The 22,684-nt window shown below is 33.2% G+C and overlaps 1 protein-coding gene across 1 annotated transcript; it reads right to left on the bottom strand.

Moving 5' to 3' along the window:
• Positions 1–292: 292 nt before the first annotated feature.
• LOC100367480 (ATPase SWSAP1-like) lies at positions 293–22,474 on the bottom strand. Its single transcript, XM_085506123.1, has 7 exons — positions 22,319–22,474; positions 20,501–20,656; positions 20,083–20,197; positions 13,280–13,356; positions 2,101–2,222; positions 1,399–1,630; positions 293–410 (listed from the first exon to the last, which is right to left on the bottom strand). The coding sequence occupies exons 1-6, from the start codon at positions 22,471–22,473 to the stop codon at positions 1,461–1,463; spliced, it is 795 nt and encodes a 264-aa protein (XP_085362249.1). The 5' UTR covers position 22,474; the 3' UTR covers positions 293–410; positions 1,399–1,460.
• Between the last annotated feature and the right edge of the window lie 210 nt (positions 22,475–22,684).

Below are 22,684 nucleotides of genomic sequence, written 5' to 3' on the forward strand. Positions count from 1 at the left end.
GTATTTTCAAACTTAATGTCCCATACACATATGATGATGTAAGCATATCTAAACATCATGTTTCACACTAAAAGATTGAATATTTCGACATTGAATTACCGGTAATGAAATAAAAACATTCAATTTTAGCAACAGTGAGCAGAAAATCCACTATAACTCAGTTTCTCCCTGTTGCTATTTTAACGAATACACCCAATTAATTTTTTTTTTTTAAGATGTAATTGTAACAGTGCCAAATTAGCATAGGGGAGCTTTGTTGAGAGGCCTGAAATTGAAAACCAAAAATGAAATCTACAATTAACTGTTGAAATTTATTTTGTTCTTAAAAAATACAATGAACACTGAGCATAAAATAAAATGATACGATTTTAAATAGAAATGCAGCTGGCTTGTGAATAGGAACCATTTCCCTGTAATTAAACAAATGTATAATTTATGGATCAGGCAAGTCTTGTTGATGACATGGTCCCTGTTGTATATAGATCAGGGAAGTCACTGTCTATGACATGGTCCCTGTTGTATATAGATCAGGCAAGTCACTGTCTATGACATGGTCCCTGTTGTATATAGATCAGGGAAGTCACTGTCTATGACATGGTCCCTGTTGTACATGTATATAGATCAGGCAAGTCACTGTCTATGACATGGTCCCTGTTGTATATAGATCAGGCAAGTCACTGTCTATGACATGGTCCCTGTTGTATATAGATCAGGCAAGTCACTGTCTATGACATGGTCCCTGTTGTATATAGATCAGGCAAGTCACTGTCTATGACATGGTCCCTGTTGTATATAGATCAGGCAAGTCACTGTCTATGACATGGTCCCTGTTATTTATAGATCAGGCAAGTCACTGTCTATGATATGTGATATGGTTCCTGTTATATTTAGATTAGGCAAAGTCACTTTTCACTTGAATGCAAGTTGTATGAAAATGAAATGGTGAAGGAAATAAATTCAATACATTGCAACAACTAATAATTTGGTTACAAGTAATAACAGCCAAAAAATAATAAAACTAGCAAACTACATCAATAACCGTTTCAGTGCCAAAGAAAAACATTTCCAAAACACCACCAGCTGCCCCTGAAACTTTTTTTTTATTTATTTCCCTATTTTAGCACTTGCTACTACCTCAGTTCTTCATCTTTATTGTGATTTCCATTTTTCTGAGTCAATATCCAAATAAGGATATGTTTATGCAATAAAGATTATTATTATAGATCAGGCAAATCACTGTTGATGGCATGGTGCAATCACTTAGGTATATGATAGGTCTGTCATTGTATGATCAAACTTAGTTGCATTAAATTATTTGGCACACAATAAATGCGATTTAGTAATTATAATCGTTGTAACCTGAGTACAGTTATTCACAGAATATCAGTTATCACTTACTATGATTCCTTCATAAGCGTTTTCCACCCACTGATGAGGGATAATTCACTACTGATGGGTTCTTATCCAATTTCTTCAGAAAAGTCACTTTCAGTGATGCTATCATTATAAGTACAGATATCTAAAACCTTCATATTGGTTGATGTTATTTCATAGGTGACTGTTACATTCAATGGTGTGCTGTCAGGAGATTCTGAAACCACTTGATAAATGGTATGTTGCTGATCTGTACCTAATAAAGAACGAGACGTACATTAATGCAGTGAATACTGCCCTCTAGTGGCACAAATACCACCCTCTAGTGGTGTGAATACTGTATTTTGTGGTGTGTAAGATGGGCTGATGTCAAAGTACAGTAGTTGTGTAAACACTGCCCCCTAGTGGCGCAAATACCACCCTCTAGTGGTGTAAATACTGTATTTTGTGGTGTGAAGGTGGGCTATATCTTGTATTTCGCAAAAAAAGTAGTTTTGTTTCAATTAAGATTATTTATTATGACAAAAGCAGAATATTTGTTTAGCGTTTATTACTAATGCTTATAAATGCATTTGTTTTATTTGAATCAACGAAACAGAAAACAAACATTTGTCTATTCTACTGTGAGTGGCACACAATTCACAAAATTGCTAAAAAAAAATTACTGGGTGCAGATTTCAAATTGATGCCCTATGGCGAGAAGCACGTTTTTGCCTTAGTACTTACATTTTAGGCGTAACATAGTTGGGAAAAAGTTCTTGTAAGGATCTAAATCACACGATGGTGCAGACGTGTCATCAGATTTGATAGAAGCAAGTAATATACAGTCTTGATTGTTATCACTGTTACTGAAATAAATAAACATTTTTAATAATATAATTGAGCTGCATATTACATAGCTGTTAGGTGATTTTATTCACAATTCTTTCATTTTAAGAAATGAGCATTCTCTTGATTTGTAATACTGATTTTCTCTCTTTTACTATTACATTCATTTTATATACATATTGCTATTAACTGATAGAAAATGTTATTTCTAAGGATGCAATAAAGATATTATTGTAATTATAACTTCTGAGCAGGGGTTTACTTGTCTCAAAATTATATCCTTATATATCATGGAACATTGCTATTTATTTGCCATATTTTGGGTGTAAAACCAAAATTAATAGAAAACACTTAGGACATTTTGAAATATAGTACTGGCAAATTGCTGATGTCCGGTGAGCATGTGAATCTTAGGATCAACACACATTTGCAATACATGAAAAGGCTTGCAAAATTGCAAGGAAGGTAGTCAGCCTTATACATGTGAAGATATGTCTGCCATTCTTGTGTTTAACTAATAAAGTATGTCATCCTTTTCCCACAATGCAACATGCGCATTTACTGGAGGTAGTCTTTAGCCATCCACCTATCTACGTGTCATTTTAAACATACAATCCACATATTTCAGACAAAGACAAATTTCACTTTTTATTGAATGATTCTCATAATTTGCAAAACAATAAACAACAAAAAATAAACAAAATGTCTTGTGGCTACAGACAGCTAACTATCAGTCTATAACTATGCTATAAACAGGACTATTTTGTGATGAAAAGAGGGAACTGATGGTGAAAGAGTTGAACAAATTTAGGCTATTGGAACCAATTTCGCTAAATTTTTTAGTATTACTACAGGACGTATAGCCCTATTTATAAAAAACATTTGAATGTGATTTTGATGGATATTTACCATTAAATATATTGTGAATTTGTCAATAAGACATGTATTAAAATTCGCAAAACATTGGTCCTGGAGACCAATTCTGAATTGGTATTTGCTGGGAAATGAAGGAAATCCATTTAGGGAAGAGGAGTATGTGTTTTCATGGAAAGATATATATATGCTCAGGGATTGAAATAGAATTTTTTCTCTGCATGCACAGTGTGCATGTTGAATTTGAAATTTACCTGCACTAACTTGTGAAATGCACCACTTTTAAAGTTTAAATCAAATTTTGTTTTTTAGTTGTCTTACAATATTGGTTGAACTTTATTTAAGCTTAGTGAATATAATGAGGAAATGTTGTGTTAATTTCTACATGCACAGCGTGCACATTATATTTTGAGTTTACTTGCACTAGCTGATAATCTATGTGCATAGTGCAGTGTGCACATTATATTTTGAGTTTACTTGCACTAGCTAATAATCTATGTGCATAGTGCAGTGTGCACATTATATTTTGAGTTTACTTGCACTACCTAATAGTCTATGTGCATAGTGCAGTGTGCACATTATATTTTGAGTTTACTTGCACTAGCTGATAATCTATGTGCATAGTGCAGTGTGCACATTATATTTTGAGTTTACTTGCACTAGCTAATAGTCTATGTGCATAGTGCAGTGTGCACATTATATTTTGAGTTTACTTGCACTAGCTGATAATCTATGTGCATAGTGCAGTGTGCACATTATATTTTGAGTTTACTTGCACTACCTAATAGTCTATGTGCATAGTGCAGTGTGCACATTATATTTTGAGTTTACTTGCACTAGCTGATAATCTATGTGCATAGTGCAGTGTGCACATTATATTTTGAGTTTACTTGCACTACCTAATAGTCTATGTGCATAGTGCAGTGTGCACATTATATTTTGAGTTTACTTGCACTAGCTGATAATCTATGTGCATAGTACAGTGTGCACATTATATTTTGAGTTTACTTGCACTAGCTAATAATCTATGTGCATAGTGCAGTGTGCACATTATATTTTGAGTTTACTTGCACTACCTAATAATCTATGTGCATAGTGCAGTGTGCACATTATATTTTGAGTTTACTAGCACTAGCTAATAATCTATGTGCATAGTGCAGTGTGCACATTATATTTTGAGTTTACTTGCACTACCTAATAGTCTATGTGCATAGTGCAGTGTGCACATTATATTTTGAGTTTACTTGCACTAGCTAATAATCTATGTGCATAGTACAGTGTGCACATTATATTTTGAGTTTACTTGCACTACCTAATAATCTATGTGCATAGTGCAGTGTGCACATTATATTTTGAGTTTACTTGCACTAGCTAATAATCTATGTGCATAGTGCAGTGTGCACATTATATTTTGAGTTTACTTGCACTAGCTAATAATCTATGTGCATAGTGCAGTGTGCACATTATATTTTGAGTTTACTTGCACTACCTAATAGTCTATGTGCATAGTGCAGTGTGCACATTATATTTTGAGTTTACTTGCACTAGCTAATAATCTATGTGCATAGTGCAGTGTGCACATTATATTTTGAGTTTACTTGCACTAGCTAATAGTCTATGTGCATAGTGCAGTGTGCACATTATATTTTGAGTTTACTTGCACTAGCTAATAATCTATGTGCATAGTGCAGTGTGCACATTATATTTTGAGTTTACTTGCACTAGCTAATAATCTATGTGCATAGTGCAGTGTGCACATTATATTTTGAGTTTACTTGCACTAGCTAATAATCTATGTGCATAGTGCAGTGTGCACATTATATTTTGAGTTTACTTGCACTAGCTAATAATCTATGTGCATAGTGCAGTGTGCACATTATATTTTGAGTTTACTTGCACTAGCTAATAGTCTATGTGCATAGTGCAGTGTGCACATTATATTTTGAGTTTACTTGCACTAGCTAATAATCTATGTGCATAGTGCAGTGTGCACATTATATTTTGAGTTTACTTGCACTACCTAATAGTCTATGTGCATAGTGCAGTGTGCACATTATATTTTGAGTTTACTTGCACTACCTAATAGTCTATGTGCATAGTGCAGTGTGCACATTATATTTTGAGTTTACTTGCACTAGCTAATAATCTATGTGCATAGTGCAGTGTGCACATTATATTTTGAGTTTACTTGCACTAGCTAATAATCTATGTGCATAGTGCAGTGTGCACATTATATTTTGAGTTTACTTGCACTAGCTAATAATCTATGTGCATAGTGCAGTGTGCACATTATATTTTGAGTTTACTTGCACTAGCTAATAATCTATGTGCATAGTACAGTGTGCACATTATATTTTGAGTTTACTTGCACTACCTAATAGTCTATGTGCATAGTGCAGTGTGCACATTATATTTTGAGTTTACTTGCACTAGCTAATAATCTATGTGCATAGTGCAGTGTGCACATTATATTTTGAGTTTACTTGCACTACCTAATAGTCTATGTGCATAGTGCAGTGTGCACATTATATTTTGAGTTTACTTGCACTACCTAATAGTCTATGTGCATAGTGCAGTGTGCACATTATATTTTGAGTTTACTTGCACTACCTAATAGTCTATGTGCATAGTGCAGTGTGCACATTATATTTTGAGTTTACTTGCACTACCTAATAGTCTATGTGCATAGTGCAGTGTGCACATTATATTTTGAGTTTACTTGCACTAGCTAATAATCTATGTGCATAGTGCAGTGTGCACATTATATTTTGAGTTTACTTGCACTAGCTAATAATCTATGTGCATAGTGCAGTGTGCACATTATATTTTGAGTTTACTTGCACTAGCTGATAATCTATGTGCATAGTGTAGTGTGCACATTATATTTTGAGTTTACTTGCACTAGCTGATAATCTATGTGCATAGTGCAGTGTGCACATTATATTTTGAGTTTACTTGCACTAGCTGATAATCTATGTGCATAGTGCAGTGTGCACATTATATTTTGAGTTTACTTGCACTAGCTAATAATCTATGTGCATAGTGCAGTGTGCACATTATATTTTGAGTTTACTTGCACTAGCTAATAATCTATGTGCATAGTGCAGTGTGCACATTATATTTTGAGTTTACTTGCACTAGCTGATAATCTATGTGCATAGTGCAGTGTGCACATTATATTTTGAGTTTACTTGCACTACCTAATAGTCTATGTGCATAGTGCAGTGTGCACATTATATTTTGAGTTTACTTGCACTAGCTAATAGTCTATGTGCATAGTGCAGTGTGCACATTATATTTTGAGTTTACTTGCACTACCTAATAGTCTATGTGCATAGTGCAGTGTGCACATTATATTTTGAGTTTACTTGCACTACCTAATAGTCTATGTGCAGTGTGCACCAGAGTATTTCGACCCCTGATGCTCCAAAACGGCAGTCATTTTGTGGGAGTAAAGCTTCAGATGTTTGAATGGATGGACAGTCACTGTCTATTTTAGAATGTATTTGCCTACAAATTCACCCAAGAGATTTCAGAAAATTGCAGATCTACTTTATTCATGCGACATGTACTTTCATCCTTGGTTCATCAATCCCTAATATAAAGTTTGCACAATTGATTTAAATCGTCACTTTTATTTATTGTCAGTCGTTTAATTTTCACTCCTAGGATTTTCACGATTCATGGATTTTATAGATTTGTGAAGAAAAATTGTCTAAAGTCACAACACTCAATCAAGGTTTGTAGGACAGTATAGTACATACAATATATATAAAAATTTAAACGCAAGCTACACAGTGACTGTGGAGCTTTTAATTGGAATTCATCTATCATCAAAAAAAAATTGACTCCGAAAAAAGTATGTATGACAGTGTTCTAAATTTTATTATTCAGAAACAATTCTAAATTAATAAATCAAACAAGATTAAACCTAAATATTTAGGTTATTGGCCAGGTGCCAGAAACTATAATGTGTTTGAAAATATTAATGGGTCTTTATAGAAATATTTCACAGACAAAAAATTAAAATTAGTTAAAAATATTGAAAAGTAATTAAACTGAATTCCTAACTTTTCTAAACTAAACCTGTCTAAACTGGAGGCTGACAAAATTGAACCCTCTGTCTGCCATCAATAACTGAATAACATTTTTCTCACAGATTTGCATATATAAAACAAGCTATGCATGGCATAGTCCCTGTTAGTTATTGAATTTAAGATATATAGTTTTGTTTATAGTAATATAGCTGGAATATAACCATGTATAACATGATGTTTAATGAATATATAAAATTTGAACATAATCAGTCAAGCACGTCAGAGATATGGCTCTTGAAGCCCATTCATTAAAACAAAATGGCCGCCAGTCAGCCAGTTTGAATCCGATCTGAAAAATAAAATGAATTGCATCAGGAACCCATAAATGCAATGTTCAATGTATGTTATAAGTTTTAGCAAAATCCATCCAGAAATGCTTGATATTTGATGATTTTTAAGCACAAAAATGGCTACCATTCGGCCATTTTTAATCGGGTCGTCAAACCAATATTTCTGTTTATCTGACATGATACTAAATGAATATTTAAAATTTGAACATAAACAGTCAAAGCAAGTCTGAAGTATGGCTCTAGAAGCCCATTCATTAAAACAAAATGGCCGCCAGTCAGCCATTTTGAATCCGATCTGAAAAACAAAATGATGTGCATCAAGTTCTTATAATGTCCAATTTATATACCAAGTTTGAACAAAATCCATCTGATAAATGCTTAATTTTTATTATTTTTCAGTACAAAAATGGCTGCCAATCGGCCATCTTGAATCAGATCGTGAAACAAATTGATGTGCATATGTATAATGTCATATATGATGTATGTGTGAAGTGATTGGTCCAGGCATTCCTAAGAAAATGGTCCGGACGCACGCACGGAAGAACGGAGGTCAAAAAACATAAGACCCCATTTTCGGACTGCGTCTGAACGGGGACTAATAAAACCTGAATAAATCTTTGGTTTTGTTTTAGACAGATTTTAAAATTGTAAGAATACAATGGTCATATCTTCCAGTGGACGTTGATGAGATTTAAGTACTTTAGTCACAGAAACAATTGGGTTTCAAAATCTTAGTAAACAAAATATTTTTACATGCGTCTGTATGGAAACAATAATAAACATTGAAAAAGCCCATTTTAAATTTAATCAACTGCTGTGCATTAGCTTATCAATGTACAAGTACTCATCAAACAAAAGATGTACTCTGACCTACAAATTTATTAACAACATGCATATCAATATTAACTAATTGATTTTCAGAATGTGTTGCTGCAAATCAATTTGATTAATATCTTCTGAGATATCTTCTGGAATTTAATTTATACTATGCAATTATTGATTAGCCACTAAATAAAGACAAAGATTCCATCTATCAATACCTGCATTAACAGAACATGTTTAAGTGTATATAAAGATCATGTATTTTTGGGTGATTAATGTTATTTGTTATCTGTGATGGGATATCCGGAGATTTATAAAACTGAAACTTTTGATTAGGTCAAACAAAATATATTTGGTATTTCCGGTAATGTGTTGACAAAATAATGGAAACATTAGTAGGATTTATTTTTATTTTTGTTTTTTCCCGATAGGTTATTGATAGAACATAATCCTGACTTAACCTGTTAAAGCAATCAAGCTGATGGTTTTCAAGAAAAAAGTCTGTTTAATATATTGTTTGTACAAGACATTAAAATTAATGCTGTCTGTCTTGACATTTTATTTGTTTTTTCAGTGGTGTAATTCAACCATTTTCACCATCAGTTCCCTTTTTTATCGCAAATTCACAAAATAGTCCTGTTTATATTCTGCACCTTCCTTCAGAATATTGGGACAAAAATAGCAAAATTTTTTGAGTAAAAACTGAAAATTGACTCAAATTTTGTTTGTTGGCTCCAAAATTAGGGTTCATTTCCAGAAATATTAAATAATATACAAGAATAATAGCCTTACAAAGCAAATACTGTGTGTCCGAGCATGGAACCAGAGTATATGTTTTGTTATCACCTCCAAGGCAGGGTGCAAACTAGCCTTACAAAGCAAATACTGTGTGTCTGAGCATGGAACCAGAGTATATGTTTTGTTATCACCTCCAGGACAGGGTGCAAACTAGCCTTACAAAGCAAATACTGTGTGTCTGAGCATGGAACCAGAGTATATGTTTTGTTATCACCTCCAGGGCAGGGTGCAAACTAGCCTTACAAAGCAAATACTGTGTGTCTGAGCATGGAACCAGAGTATATGTTTTGTTATCACCTCCAGGGCAGGGTGCAATGTACTCTGGTTTATAGTGCTGAGTAATAAACAGGTGGCTCTAGGAATCAAACTGATGACGAGGTCAGAAAAATAAAAGTTGAAAAAAGGAAAAAAAACATTTCAATCAGATTGTATTTTGTGAACGGAAAGGATTAATGATTGGTCACAGCAGGTTACCGTAGTTACACACAGGTACCATGGTCACAGCTTGCAGAGAGAAGGATGTTTGTTATTGTTTTTTTACTTATTAATGCTTCACAAAACTACGATTTCAACAAATTCTGTGTGTTCTAAATGACAAGACAATGAACACAAATGGGAAAGATACAACAGGTGCTGGCATCAATACACAGTGTCTTGTTGAGAACAGACATCGTCATGGCGATTAATATAGGTCACCATTTACAACAACATATTTATTTACTTATTGACTCTTACACAATCCCCGGAGGGAAAGAAAATGGTCACAAAGTACAAGGAGAAATATATATATATAAAAAACAAAAAACAAAAACACAATATACTAAATAACAAATAACAAATACAATCACTAAATTACTAAATAATACAAAATCTCTAAAATACAATCTAATATAAAATTACAAAATTGACAGCAGGCATTAAGATGTCAAGTAAGACCCTGCTTCCTGACTTCAAAGCTTTTACTTATGAACTGTGCTACTGGTATAATAATGTTTTCATTCTGTAACAATTCCATGAATTTTTTCTCTGCAGGTTTATTTTCAAATGCTGGGATCATATCCTTAGCTTTATTGAACAGTTTGGCACGCAACTCATTATATTTGTTGCATTCCAGCAGAAAATGCATTTCATCCTCAATTAGACCTTTGTTACACATGTCACAAACCCTGTTGTTTAGTGGGATTTTTTTATGACGACCCATTTCAATTTTGAGACTATGGTCACTAAGACGAAATTTGGTAAGCACACTACGCAGTTCAAAGTTTTTTAGCTTGACTAAATATGGCTCAAGTTTTAAATCTGATTTGATTAGCCGATATGTTCTTAGTTTGTTTTTCTCATTTGCTTTGGTGCGGTTATCATTATAGACCTCACCTTTCCATCTTGTTAGAAATAAATCCTTGATGCCCAAATCAATTTGTTTCATTTGTGCCGAGGTTAGTTTATCACAGTTGTTAACTGAATGATATATAAAGTACTGCTGTTGCAAGCTGTACACTAATTCATATAATAATACCATGACGTCATAGTATAATGCATTATTTTGATTTTAATGCATATATTTACAACATACAAAATAATGTTGTACTAATAGTGTAAGTATTCTTAATAATAGGGTGTGTCTATATTTATGATAAGACAGACTTTAATTTATGCAAATACTTAAAGGTAATGTCCAGCATTAAAATACCATGAACAAACAAACAAATCATTCAATGATTTATTACCGAATGTTAAATCAGTGCACAACCCTCCAAAATGCTCATCAACTGACTTTCCACCAAGTGAATGACTTGTGTGTTCATGGTATTATGCTGGACATTGCCTTAATATTTTCACCACCAGTTCCATCTTTTCATCACAAATTAACAAAATAGTCCCATTTATAGTCTGCAGTTACCATCAGAAGATTGGGACAAAAATAGCAAAATTTGTGAGTAAAAACTGAAAATCAACTAAAATTTTGTTTGTTGGCTCCAAAATTAGGGTTCATTTCCAGAAATATTCAAGAATATAAGAAAAAAAGTGCAGAAAAATTTGGACGAGAAAGTCATGTGGTGAAAGGTTGAGATCATAAAATTATTCATACTGTTTATATAGCAAACAGCACATTTAGAAGTGTTCTTCATCCAGTACCCTTAACTTTGTGTTACAAGTGTATTTAGCACCCTTAACTCATTGACTATAGTTATGTAGGTTAATTATTAAGAGTAACCTGTATAGGCATGGGAGCAATGACATGGTCATTGTTGATACAGCAATAGAATATACGATAGTTATCTGGCGTCATGGAACAACAAAATATGAAAACAGGTCACCCTTTCAGTCAATCATAAAAATAAATACAGAAATCACACTATTCCATAGTTTTATGTATTATCATTAGTACCAGTACCTGCATTTTTTCTGAAAAAATAACTCTAATAGTTTTCAGAATTTCTTTTGAGCAGTTGTTTAAAAAAGAATAACACCATGACTCTTTTTTTTGGTTTTTTTTTTTTTTTTTGGTTTAACTATCTTTTATTCCATACAATAGAAATTAGTTACAGCACAATGTCAACATACAACAAATGTCACAGCTAGTATAACCCATACAAAATAGACACTGAATACCCATTAACAATTGAAGTCTCCCCACTTGTCCAGGAAAATGGACATTGTATGTCTTCTATTTGAAATTTCTAACTCTATCTTCTGCGTGTAACGTATATCAGATTTTATGAGATTAAGGCATGGTAGTTCCTTTTTTAATTTACACGTATAGATATTTCTTTTAACAATTATAATTATATGGTTTAGTAGAGGGGAGAAGTCCTTGTCTCTTAATATAATCTGTTTTGCTGACAATGTTCTTGGGCATCCTAGTTTTGTTCCCCATAGATTAAAAATTGATGCCAGAGGATTTTAATTGACTCGCATTCAACAAAAAGATGCACTAGGTTCTCGGTGGTACCATGACAAAATGAGCATAAATCTGACGATACTAATGGTGAATTCATATGGAATAACATTTCATTTGTGTACAGGATATTGTGGTTTAATTTCCACTGAAACTCTCGTAGTTTGCTGCATAGAGTTACCAAAAAAGGCATGGAATAATGAAATTCCCAATCCTTGTTATCCAGATTACACAAAGTATTAAGAAAGAGTTGACTTTTGGGTGTTGTAAAAACATGGGAGGTGAACAGCTTACGTAATTGCTTTTGGGTGGTATTTTCAAGTATAATTATTTGTTCATCGGTGACTAAACTAATAGGAGGCTCTGGACGTACACAAATTGCACGGCTATTCCTCCTATACACCATGACTTTGACTTTGCATCCACCAACAATGTTATTAAAAGTGATTTTGACTGTGGGGTTCAAAGCTCAAAGGGGAAGTCCAGGAGAACTACATAGTGCTTCAGAATGAAAGAGCTCCACAAATGTAGAATGCAATTTACCTCACTCTTCATTCTCGAAATATTCATTTTTTTATCGGTATTATGCAGTCCACCATCCCTTGTGTATTCAATGTATGTTTTTATGTGAAATAAAAATGATGATGACCTCATAGAATGAGTGTGTACATTCATTATTTGCTATTAATTAGCCTTAGCAATGTGAAAAGAGAATCAAAGAAAGCTTAGAAAGAACTCCCGTGTGCTGAGGGAATAAGGATCTTGATGTGAAAGGAGAAAAAGAGTTTTATTTGTACCCCTACCTTTAACCCTGATTCTAACATTACCCCTACTTTCCAGCATTATTCCCTCAATTTAATTACATATGCCCCTCTTAAGGACACCTATAGTTATCTATAGGGGGCATAGACAATGGGAGAGATGGATACAGTTTAAGTGACACCCCCCCGTGACCATACACATATTCCTCAACCATTCATGAAAGCGCATACACTTTAACAAATTAGATAAAAATTGGAAGAATCTTCCTATCAGGAGATTTTACTCTATTTTAGCTTGTATAAAAACAAAAAAAAAGGTGATTTTTTTTTTATGCAGAGTATGTAATAACCCAACCTAAAAATAAATTCAAATAGGACCTTTTTAAATGGCATAGAACTCATCCTTGCGTTGTCATAAAATGTTTTCAAAACAGCGCTGGAACAAAATTTATATTTCTTGTAATTCACTGAGTGAACATTTAAGTTACGGTACGTCTCATGAATTCAAACGAGAATAAGGATGAACTAATAACTTACATTCTGTGTGTTATGAAGCTGGCAGCATCAACCAACAAAGCACAAGTCAAACCAAGACTAGAGTTTAAGTCTACACCCTGTAATGAAATGAAAAAATATGTTAAGATATGGCAGCACGTTACACCTATATCATTCAAATTAACTTGGAAGGTTCAGCTATATGAATGTTTATTACGCCAAGGATTATATAAGATGAGAGTACGCAAGTGTGTGATACTGCTGTGCGTATTATACTATTATTTGTGGGTGTATCTAGTTGTATCAACCCATTCAATAAAGAAGTCATGCGAAGAAAAATGAATTTTCAGACCATCAAATATTTCACATAATAGTCCCAAGACGTATTGTAAAATACTTTATTTTAGCTGGAATTAATTTTGCTGAAAAAGCTGTTTTAGTGTTTTTTATGAAGTTTCACTGATTTTTAATGAGTTGAATGTAAAATATAGGAAAAAAGATATATTCGCTAGATTTTATTTTCACTGAAACATCTCTTCAGTGAAAATAGTGAAAATAAATTCCAAGTGAAAATTAAGTATTTTACAGTAGCCCAATAAAGCTAAGGTAATGGGATTGCAGTAGTAAGTTTATTTACCGACAAGAATTTTTCAAATCTCTAGTGAAAGTTTTTGAAATTCAGGCTGTCAATTTACATTTTATCTAAAATATGAAGTCTGGTTTGATGTTGACAGAAATAACACTCAAGAACCACTAAGGGGTCAACCATATGAAATCATGGGGGGCATGGAAGAATGTGCAATTTCTCTTTTTTTTCATTGTGTCATATATATACATGTACATTTCTTGAGTGTGCCAACATCTTTCCCTGCAACACGCTGGATGCATTTTATTTTCTCTTGCTTTCTAGCATAATTTTCAACAACAACACCCCACCCCCATAATAGCAAATGGTCGACCCCTAAATTGCAGGCACCAGTTCTTATGAAAAATTACTTTCCTTTATACCAAAATAGATCCATGTCTACTATTTTAGATTTGTTTTTTTCAGCATAAAATATAATTGATAGTAGATTTTTGAAAATAATGATTTACTACTAACATGCATATGGTATTTATACATTTTGGATCTAATTATAATAATTATTCATAACTTTTCTACAGTTGGCAAAAGTCCAAGCAGATCTGTGTGCCAATCTCAATGAAATATATTAAAATAATATTTTAATAAAAATTAATTAATTAGTAAAATATGAATAAAAGTTTTAAAATATGCTGAAATGTTCAAAAAAGAGATGTCATTGTTTTGGCCTTGCAACCAATAACTTATATGCAAACGCATTTCATGGCTAGAAATTTTTTGTAAGTCTGTTGAATAAATAGTATTTAAAGCTCGATGTCTGATCATGGCTTTAGACCCATACAAAAAGAGGAAATGCAAATAAATAAATATAAAATAACTTGCTCAATTTGTGTCAGAAATCTATAGTTGTCAAGTCTCGTGTTTTATTCAATCTATCATAAAACTGGATTTAGGAGATATTTACATTGCTATTAACACCCATCTGTGTCTTATAAATACATTGATTTATGTTTATCATGTAAATCCTGTTCATGCATGTGAATTCATCACAGTTTTAATAATAACTCATACTATAAATATATAATAAAATAAAATGGGAAATGATTTCTTATTATTGGAAACATACATGCTTGAAGTAGGCTTTATATATTAACGGACGTGTATCAGGTGTTCTGCCAGGGGTCAAAAACAGTTCATACTAGTCAGCATAATCATACTAAAATTTGCATTTTAGATTCAATATACAGGGATCAAAATTAAGGCGTGTCTATCTGTTCCAGACATGATATTTAAGCTGGGACAGGTAAATGTACAAACTACCTGTCCCTATGGACAGCTGAATAATGATATCAAGTTTCTACTGACTGTCCAAATCGGGTTATCCAAAGTTAATAATGTCAAGAAAATTGCCTGCAGCTGTTTTAAAGACTTATGAAACGATGAGTGCCAGGAATCCATTTTTATTTTCAAATAACATGTTTTGTAGGGACAGGTAAATCATCAATTGGAACAGCCACTTTTATCTATCAAACTGTCCAATGGACAGACAACTCATCTTGAATTTTCAAGGTGAATGTTCCAGCGAAGCACTCCACTATCACCTTGAAGTATTTCATTAGGACTAAGTGTATGTGACAGTGGCCTCACAGTTTAGAATCAGTTTACCAACAGCCAATCATATTGCTTCTTTCATCAATGCGCTTGGCCAAGCCGTCAAAATCCTGTCCTCGGGACAGAGCTAAGTCACAAGAAGCATCTTGCTGTTAAAGACACGCACCACTCTACCAGGAGTGCGTTTGCGTCGCTCCCTCAGGGTGCCCCAAGTGACATGGCAGGAGTGATCCGTGGTAACGAAAGGGGTTCCTGAGGAAGTAGATTACACAAATGTAATCCTGGGAAGTAGTTATCACATGATCGTACTGGTTCGTTGTAAAATGTTCAAAATTTATTTTAAAATCACGCCCAGTTGCATTTTATGTTTGAGAAAATTACCTAAACACCTTTTTGGGAACATTGTAAAAATGGCCTAAATTACAATGAAAAGAAAAATAAACAAACCGTCCAAAAATGCACACAAATACTATCACAATGTAGCTTCATTTAACATAATACTGTAAAATGACTAAAATTACTCTGAATTACTTCCATGAATTCAACAAGCACTGTCAATGTCTTGGATGGGCTTTACACACTGTACCTATTTTTTCTCATATTTGTATACATTTTAATCACTTAAATTCAGTAGCATAATTATTGTTAGGTTGTACTTGCAAAAATACTGACAGGGGTGTGTAGCTGGTTGTTTGAAAACCCTACTCCTTATCAGACAAAAATAAACTCAAATTGTCTACCTCGTATCAGACAAACTGTGGATATTTGACGCCCCTTTCCAGACAGTAAGCATAAATGGTAAACAGCGAATCAGAGGATCCATTTCAGGTTTATTCATTCCGGGAAATCGGGGGTGGTCAGCTATTTTATTTACCTAGATGGACTCCCAGAGATAGACTTTGACGATCAAAATGAGAAAAATCAGCTTCATTCTCCTGATTGATGGATCACTCAAGCTCTAAAGACAGTCTTTGGAGAAACTGGACACCTTTTCAGACAGAAATAATGAAAAAAAGGATACCCCTTTTCAGACAGACCTGGGTAAAATAACGTACCCCTTTTCAGACAGAAGTGATGAATTTGGGACCACTTTTGGCGGCACATATACATATAGCATTTCAATGTGAGTACCCCCTCCCCCCTCAAAACATATCACTTTTTCTCAATGCCCAAATATTGGAGATGGAACAAAATTACAGAAATATGTATGATATCTGAATTGTAAACCTGATTGCATCCACATATCAGTTGTATGATAAATAAATTTTGGAATTTTAACTGAATTTAAATAATTCTCAAGAAGACATTATGAGGGCGCTGTTCTTTTGTATTCACACACCTGTTTTAAAGAATTGCCATTATTAAGATAAACAAAATAGATCAGTGTGAGACCAACATTCAAAACTCCCAGTTAAACTTTACGAATCTGCCAAAGTAACAATACTTGCTTTACACATGTTTAGTTTATTTGTTTACACTCGCTAATATACTGTGGTATTCAGGTATTCAGCATTATATTACTGAACAATCTAACTCTGTAATTACTAATTGTCAGCCTGCAGTCAAACAACGCTTGGTTAGAAAGTTATTTACTTTTATTTCAATACAGTCCACCTCCACTAAGGGTCACCTGCCCCTAAATTTTTTTTAAAAAAAAGAAAAATGTTGGTCTGTATTTTAATTGTTAATTAATTATTCACAATGCAGAAGCCAAACTATGCTACAAATAAAATGTTCATACAAAACTCCAGGCACAACATCATGTCGGTTACGGCACTGAAATATAACTGCGTTTTCAATGAAAACCATATTTAGCAACATTCCAAACCCTCATTTGCACAAATTTGTTTACATAAATCACTTGAATGCCTAGCCCTATATTTGTAACCTGCCATGCTTTAATGAATACAAAACTATACCGCAGGTAATTCTCAAGGGTTTGAATAATAAACAGAAAAGACTTTAAATGCCCACAACACATCAGAGCAATCAAGGGCCTATATCCTGTCAATCAATTTTATTTCACTAAAAACAAACTAACTGAGGTTAATATGGTTAAATATGAGAAATATTTGAAACCAAAATGTTTGCTACCATACTCAGTGTGCATGATGGTTTTTGAAATCACCGGCACCAAGTAGATCAGAGTTATGATAACTTGCAATAAATATTGTTAATAAAGCACATTGGGTATTCCCATCACAAAACTACTGAGACGTTTTTGACAGAGTTTAAAGTATTCTTTTTTGATTATGGTATTTAGGTAGATAACTTTGCATAGTTTAGATACATGTCAGTTTTGAAAACAAGCTAAGCTAGATTTACACTAGATAATAACTAGCTAAATGTTATCTTAGACTTAGAACATACTGTAAAAAATAATAATAACATACTCCATTTTGTACATTAATTCTTTTCAAACAAAACATGATGACACCATAAATATATTTCAGTTTAAAAGATCACATATGAAAACCTTAAATATTTTGTCTAGTAATTTCAATTACCAGTATAGGTAACAATATACTACACAACAGTCAACTCGATATTTCACTATAGTCTGCTACAAACATTCTTTGTGTCTGGGAATGCATGACCTCCTCAGTGGATCAGGCATAATTGCATACCAGTACATAGTTTATTAGTTTACATAACCATTACTTTCATAACTTCACCACAAGAGGGCGCTATTTAATTTTTTTTTTCATCCTGAAAATCAGATGATAATCTGGACTAGTCTTTTAACCAGCTACCTGTCTGTGTGTCATTTTAAACAGACACAAAATTTGCAAAGACAAGCTAAATTTATACAAACACATAGTTTTTACACATACATAATAAAAAATCACCAAAAAATCGATTACAAGACTCGCGCTACATACCAGCAACTATTATTTTGCATATCAATGTAGATTTTAGACAGGCACTTTTAATTTTCTGGCTATGACACTCACTTGATTCCTCTGGAAATGGACCAAATTGTTTTCAAATAGTACACATCATCTAAAACTCGTACCTTTTAGACAATATACAAGCTAATCAATAATGTTTCATCACTAGAATATGCAAACGCTGACAAAAAAAGTGTCCATAGACAGGAGGGGTAAGAAAAGGAAACAAATCAAAAATTTGGAATGTATCTTAAACTAGCCATCAATTAAACCAACTTCAGCTTCATCATGTGTTTTCCCATCACAAAACTACTAAGACTTTTTTGGCAGAGTTTAAAGTATTCTTTTTTGATTATGGTATGGTATAGGTAGATAACTTTGCATAGTTTAGATACATGTCAGTTTTGAAAACAAGCTAAGCTAGATTTACACTAGATAATAACTAGCTAAATGTTATCTTAGACTTAGAACATACTGTAAAAAATAATAATAACATACTCCATTTTGTACATTAATTCTTTTCGAACAGAACATGATGACACCAAAAATTTTGAACCTATCTTGAAGTAGCCATACATTAAACCAATTTCATCCAAACATCAATGTGAAGATATTCTTATTAATCGTAGTCCATGAATGAAAGGTGGCAGTTTGTTCACAGGCATGTCTTCAGAACAACTTTCACATACTTCACAGTACCCATGCAGAGCACTGTATAGGATATTGACTAATTTACATCTCAAATACAATCTGATTAAAATTTGATGTAATTTTATTTTATTTTATATAATTTATTTTATTTTTACTATATATTTTTTATTATTTTGTAATTGCTTTTGTTATTATACATCTAAACCATTTTAACCTTATCACCGCTGGTTCCCTTTTTCATCACAAATTCACAAAATAGTCCCGTTTATAGTCTGTACTTTCCTTCAGAAGATTGGGACAAAAATAGCCAAATGTTTTGAGTAAAAACTGACAATTAACTCAAACTTTCTCAAATATTGAATACAGAAAAAAAAGTGCAGACAAATTTGGGCGAGTAAGTCTGGTAGTGAAAAAGTTAACCTGGCTGTAGAGGGACTGTGAGTGATCAATATGAGCAGAAACAAATTCCATTTGAAAATTTGTGGCTTTAAAAACATGACAAAAAAATTCAAAAATTTAAAATTTGCATTTATCTAAAATATTGAAATTACAGTAATTCTTTTACTAGGAGCACTTATAACTATTTTTCTAAACTGAATCAATTTTGCAGAAGGCAAATATTTGAAAAGATTTGTAGCAGTGAAAATCATGTTCCTGAGACACAGCCCTCACTAGCACTCAGAAACTATTAAATCTTGGGAATTTCTCTGGCAGAGATTTGAGCATTTCAGTCTTACATTATATTTCTCAGTATTTTTGGCAATTAAGAAATTTATGTTTTTTATTTATCCAAGACAATAACAGCTCTATTAGTGAACATAAACGCTTATGTAATTGTCAATTCAAACAATGTTATAATTTATATAATAAAAGCACTTTATGATTTATGTGTCTTCTAAGTAATTGTAATGTAATTGTATTTATGTATTTTACCTGTGACGATTCACAGTAATTGTCTAAATCATTTCATCTGTTTGTAAAAGTGAAGTTGTTGCTTTGACGATGGCTTACGAATGACTGATTTTGAAACGTTCCATCCAGATCGAACGACGCCCTCTCGTGCCAATGCCTCCCCGGATAGTCTTGTAATGTATGTACCGGTATCTTACCTGTGATGGTTTACAGTAATAGTCTAAATCATCTACTATGATAACATGAGGTGGTAAGGCTATAGTGTGTATTGAAGACAGATAGTCAAGTAAGGCTTCTCGGTCAACTAGATATCTGAGTGACAAGAACAGAATAGTAATGTCAGTTACAGAGAGAGACACACTGTTCATTAGTGAAGGATATGCAACTATTATAACATAAACCTGGTGCAGATCATTCACAGTTGGGACACTAAATTAGTGTAATATTTCACTCAGATCTATGCTACGTGTTTGCCTATATTCGGCTGTTCTGTCTTTGTGAATACTTTGCAGGTCTTTGCAGCATTTACTACATAACAACACAAGGTGGGAATGAAACTTTAACTGGTTGGGAAACAAAATATTATGATGTCGGGATTAAATACGCAATACTTACAGAAGTTGTACTTGCTTCATCAACATGGCATCAGGTCTAGATGTGCCATGTACCTGCAATGGCATGGTCTGTAGTTTACTGTGTGTTATGTACACTACTTTGTTGCCTTCACTTGCATAGCTAAGAGCACACTGGAAAAGCAATGAACTTTTACCACTGAAACAATTAACATAAAATAGTGTTACATCTTACTGTCGAAAACATCACTTTGATTGGTGGTCAAAGTGGTTATGTGACCTGAATATTCACTAGAATTACTGACACCACTGGTATTAGCATAGTTGTTTTGTTGCACATCTCTTAAAGGGCAGTGTTCATCGTGCTGTGTCCTGTTTGATATGCTTTGTAAACAATACATGTAAAATATACTGTTATATAAATGTAATATTTTCTTTACGGTGTCTATTCTATTCTATTCTATTCTATTCTATTCTATTCTATTCTATTCTATTCTATTCTATTCTATTCTATTCTATTGTTTGTTCACATGAAATTTGAACACATGCTGCGCGACAACCATCAACCTTTAAAATCTTTGTTGTGGGCAGTCAATATTCAGTGCTATTGACCCAAAGAGTAAACTATTGACTGCAGCATACTCCACTTTGGTTATAATTACAGTAAAATAATCAATTTTTGCCGCTAGAATTTTTCACAACTTGAGGAACTTACAGGGGTTAGTGGTCTAAAAATTAGCTAAGGACAATATGTCCAAAACGGTAACTAGTGTCATGGAACATTGATAACTATTCGCCATATTTTTGGTGTAAAACAGTGAATTTAATAAAAAAAATACTTATGCCATTTGTCTCAAAAGATTAAACAAAATTAGGACATTTTGAAAAATACAAGCAAATTGCTGATGTCCGGTGAGCATGAAGACAGTTTTGTGAAAGTCACTAACACTCCATTTTCTATAACCGTGACGAAATTTTCCCTGCTATAAAATTTTGCACCTTTTACAAAATTCACAAACTTTTTCTCATGAAATTAAACCCATTTATAGTATTTTTTATATTTAAGGGTGAGATACATCTTTTAGACACTTTTTGATCAAAATTCACTTTTATCTTTAAAAATAACCCATCAATTCTGCAATGAGTTTTGGAGAGAATTTAATCATGGTTTAACTACAAGTGTGAAAAACTACATACTAATATAATGCTAGCAGAGTTGATATGGCATCCATTTTTAAGACCAAAAATGGCCTCAGCATATAAGAATAACATATCAAAGTGAATATCAAAAGGCACCAAGGTAAACTCGATGGGCATCAAGGCACTTGTGATGCATACAAAAAACACAAGAGATAAAAAAAAAGTGAATGTTTCCTAACATGTACCATTCGGATCCTTATACACGAGGGGTCGACAATATCGTGATATTTAATAAAAGCTGTATTTAACTTTACCACAATTCACAAAGCTACAATACAGTAATTGAACTGAAATGTTATATTTTTTTTTTTCTACCAGGATAAAGTCAGTGTTAGTCAATATCAAGATCACAGGCTTTATTTCAGTCATATCACGGTAAAAAATAAAATATACAGGCGACCAGCATTATTCGTGTTTACATACAGAGCCAGACGGTCGCCGATGCAATGTCTGTGTTTCCCATGTAATGTCAGTGTCTTTTTGTAAACTTGCGTCATTCAAATCGAAAACAGTCATAGAAATTATTGAAATCAACAACATGTCAGAGAACAGTAGCGTTGATGGGCGTGTTGTGAGGCATATAGTTCGCTCTTCGGCGATTACAACTGGCCGAGTCCGACTATCTTTCGTATATGACGTTATTTTCGAACTCTTCTCTTACCTGCCATTTTCACCAACTAAAAGACATTTCGACGCTTCTTCTGGCAAGTGTATTCCAAAAATGTCTCTTTTTGATTTAGTAGATTCGCAGGCAGTCTGCAATCTCGGAAAATTGTCACACAAATGCGGAAACATGTATGTCAAGACGACCGCCATGTTTTCTAATTTGCATTTTAGGTATAAAAACAAAAGTATCTTATGTGTAATACTGAGGGCGTTACCACGAAATATTCAGGGCGTGCTGGTTGTGGAGCTTCCAGGCGGGCCGGTGTAAATCACCTAGTATTCAAACCCGACCCTCCCCCGCTCCTCACGAATGTGATATTTCTAAAATGTTGTACCCCTATCAAAATAAAACTGTTGGTAT

This window comes from Saccoglossus kowalevskii, chromosome 12, assembly GCF_978046115.1.
Source record: "Saccoglossus kowalevskii chromosome 12, keSacKowa6.1, whole genome shotgun sequence".
In the NCBI taxonomy this organism is placed as follows: Eukaryota; Metazoa; Hemichordata; class Enteropneusta; family Harrimaniidae; genus Saccoglossus; species Saccoglossus kowalevskii.

Coding starts and splice junctions, on each gene's coding strand:
- LOC100367480 (XM_085506123.1), bottom strand. CDS start 22,473: ATGGCGGTCGTCTTGACATACATGTTTCCGCATTTGTGTGACAATTTT. Junction 13,357..20,082: donor ATTACTGTAAACCATCACAG/GTAAGATACCGG, acceptor ATTTCATTACAG/GGTGTAGACTTAAACTCTAG. Junction 1,631..2,100: donor AACTATGTTACGCCTAAAAT/GTAAGTACTAAG, acceptor GTTCTTTATTAG/GTACAGATCAGCAACATACC.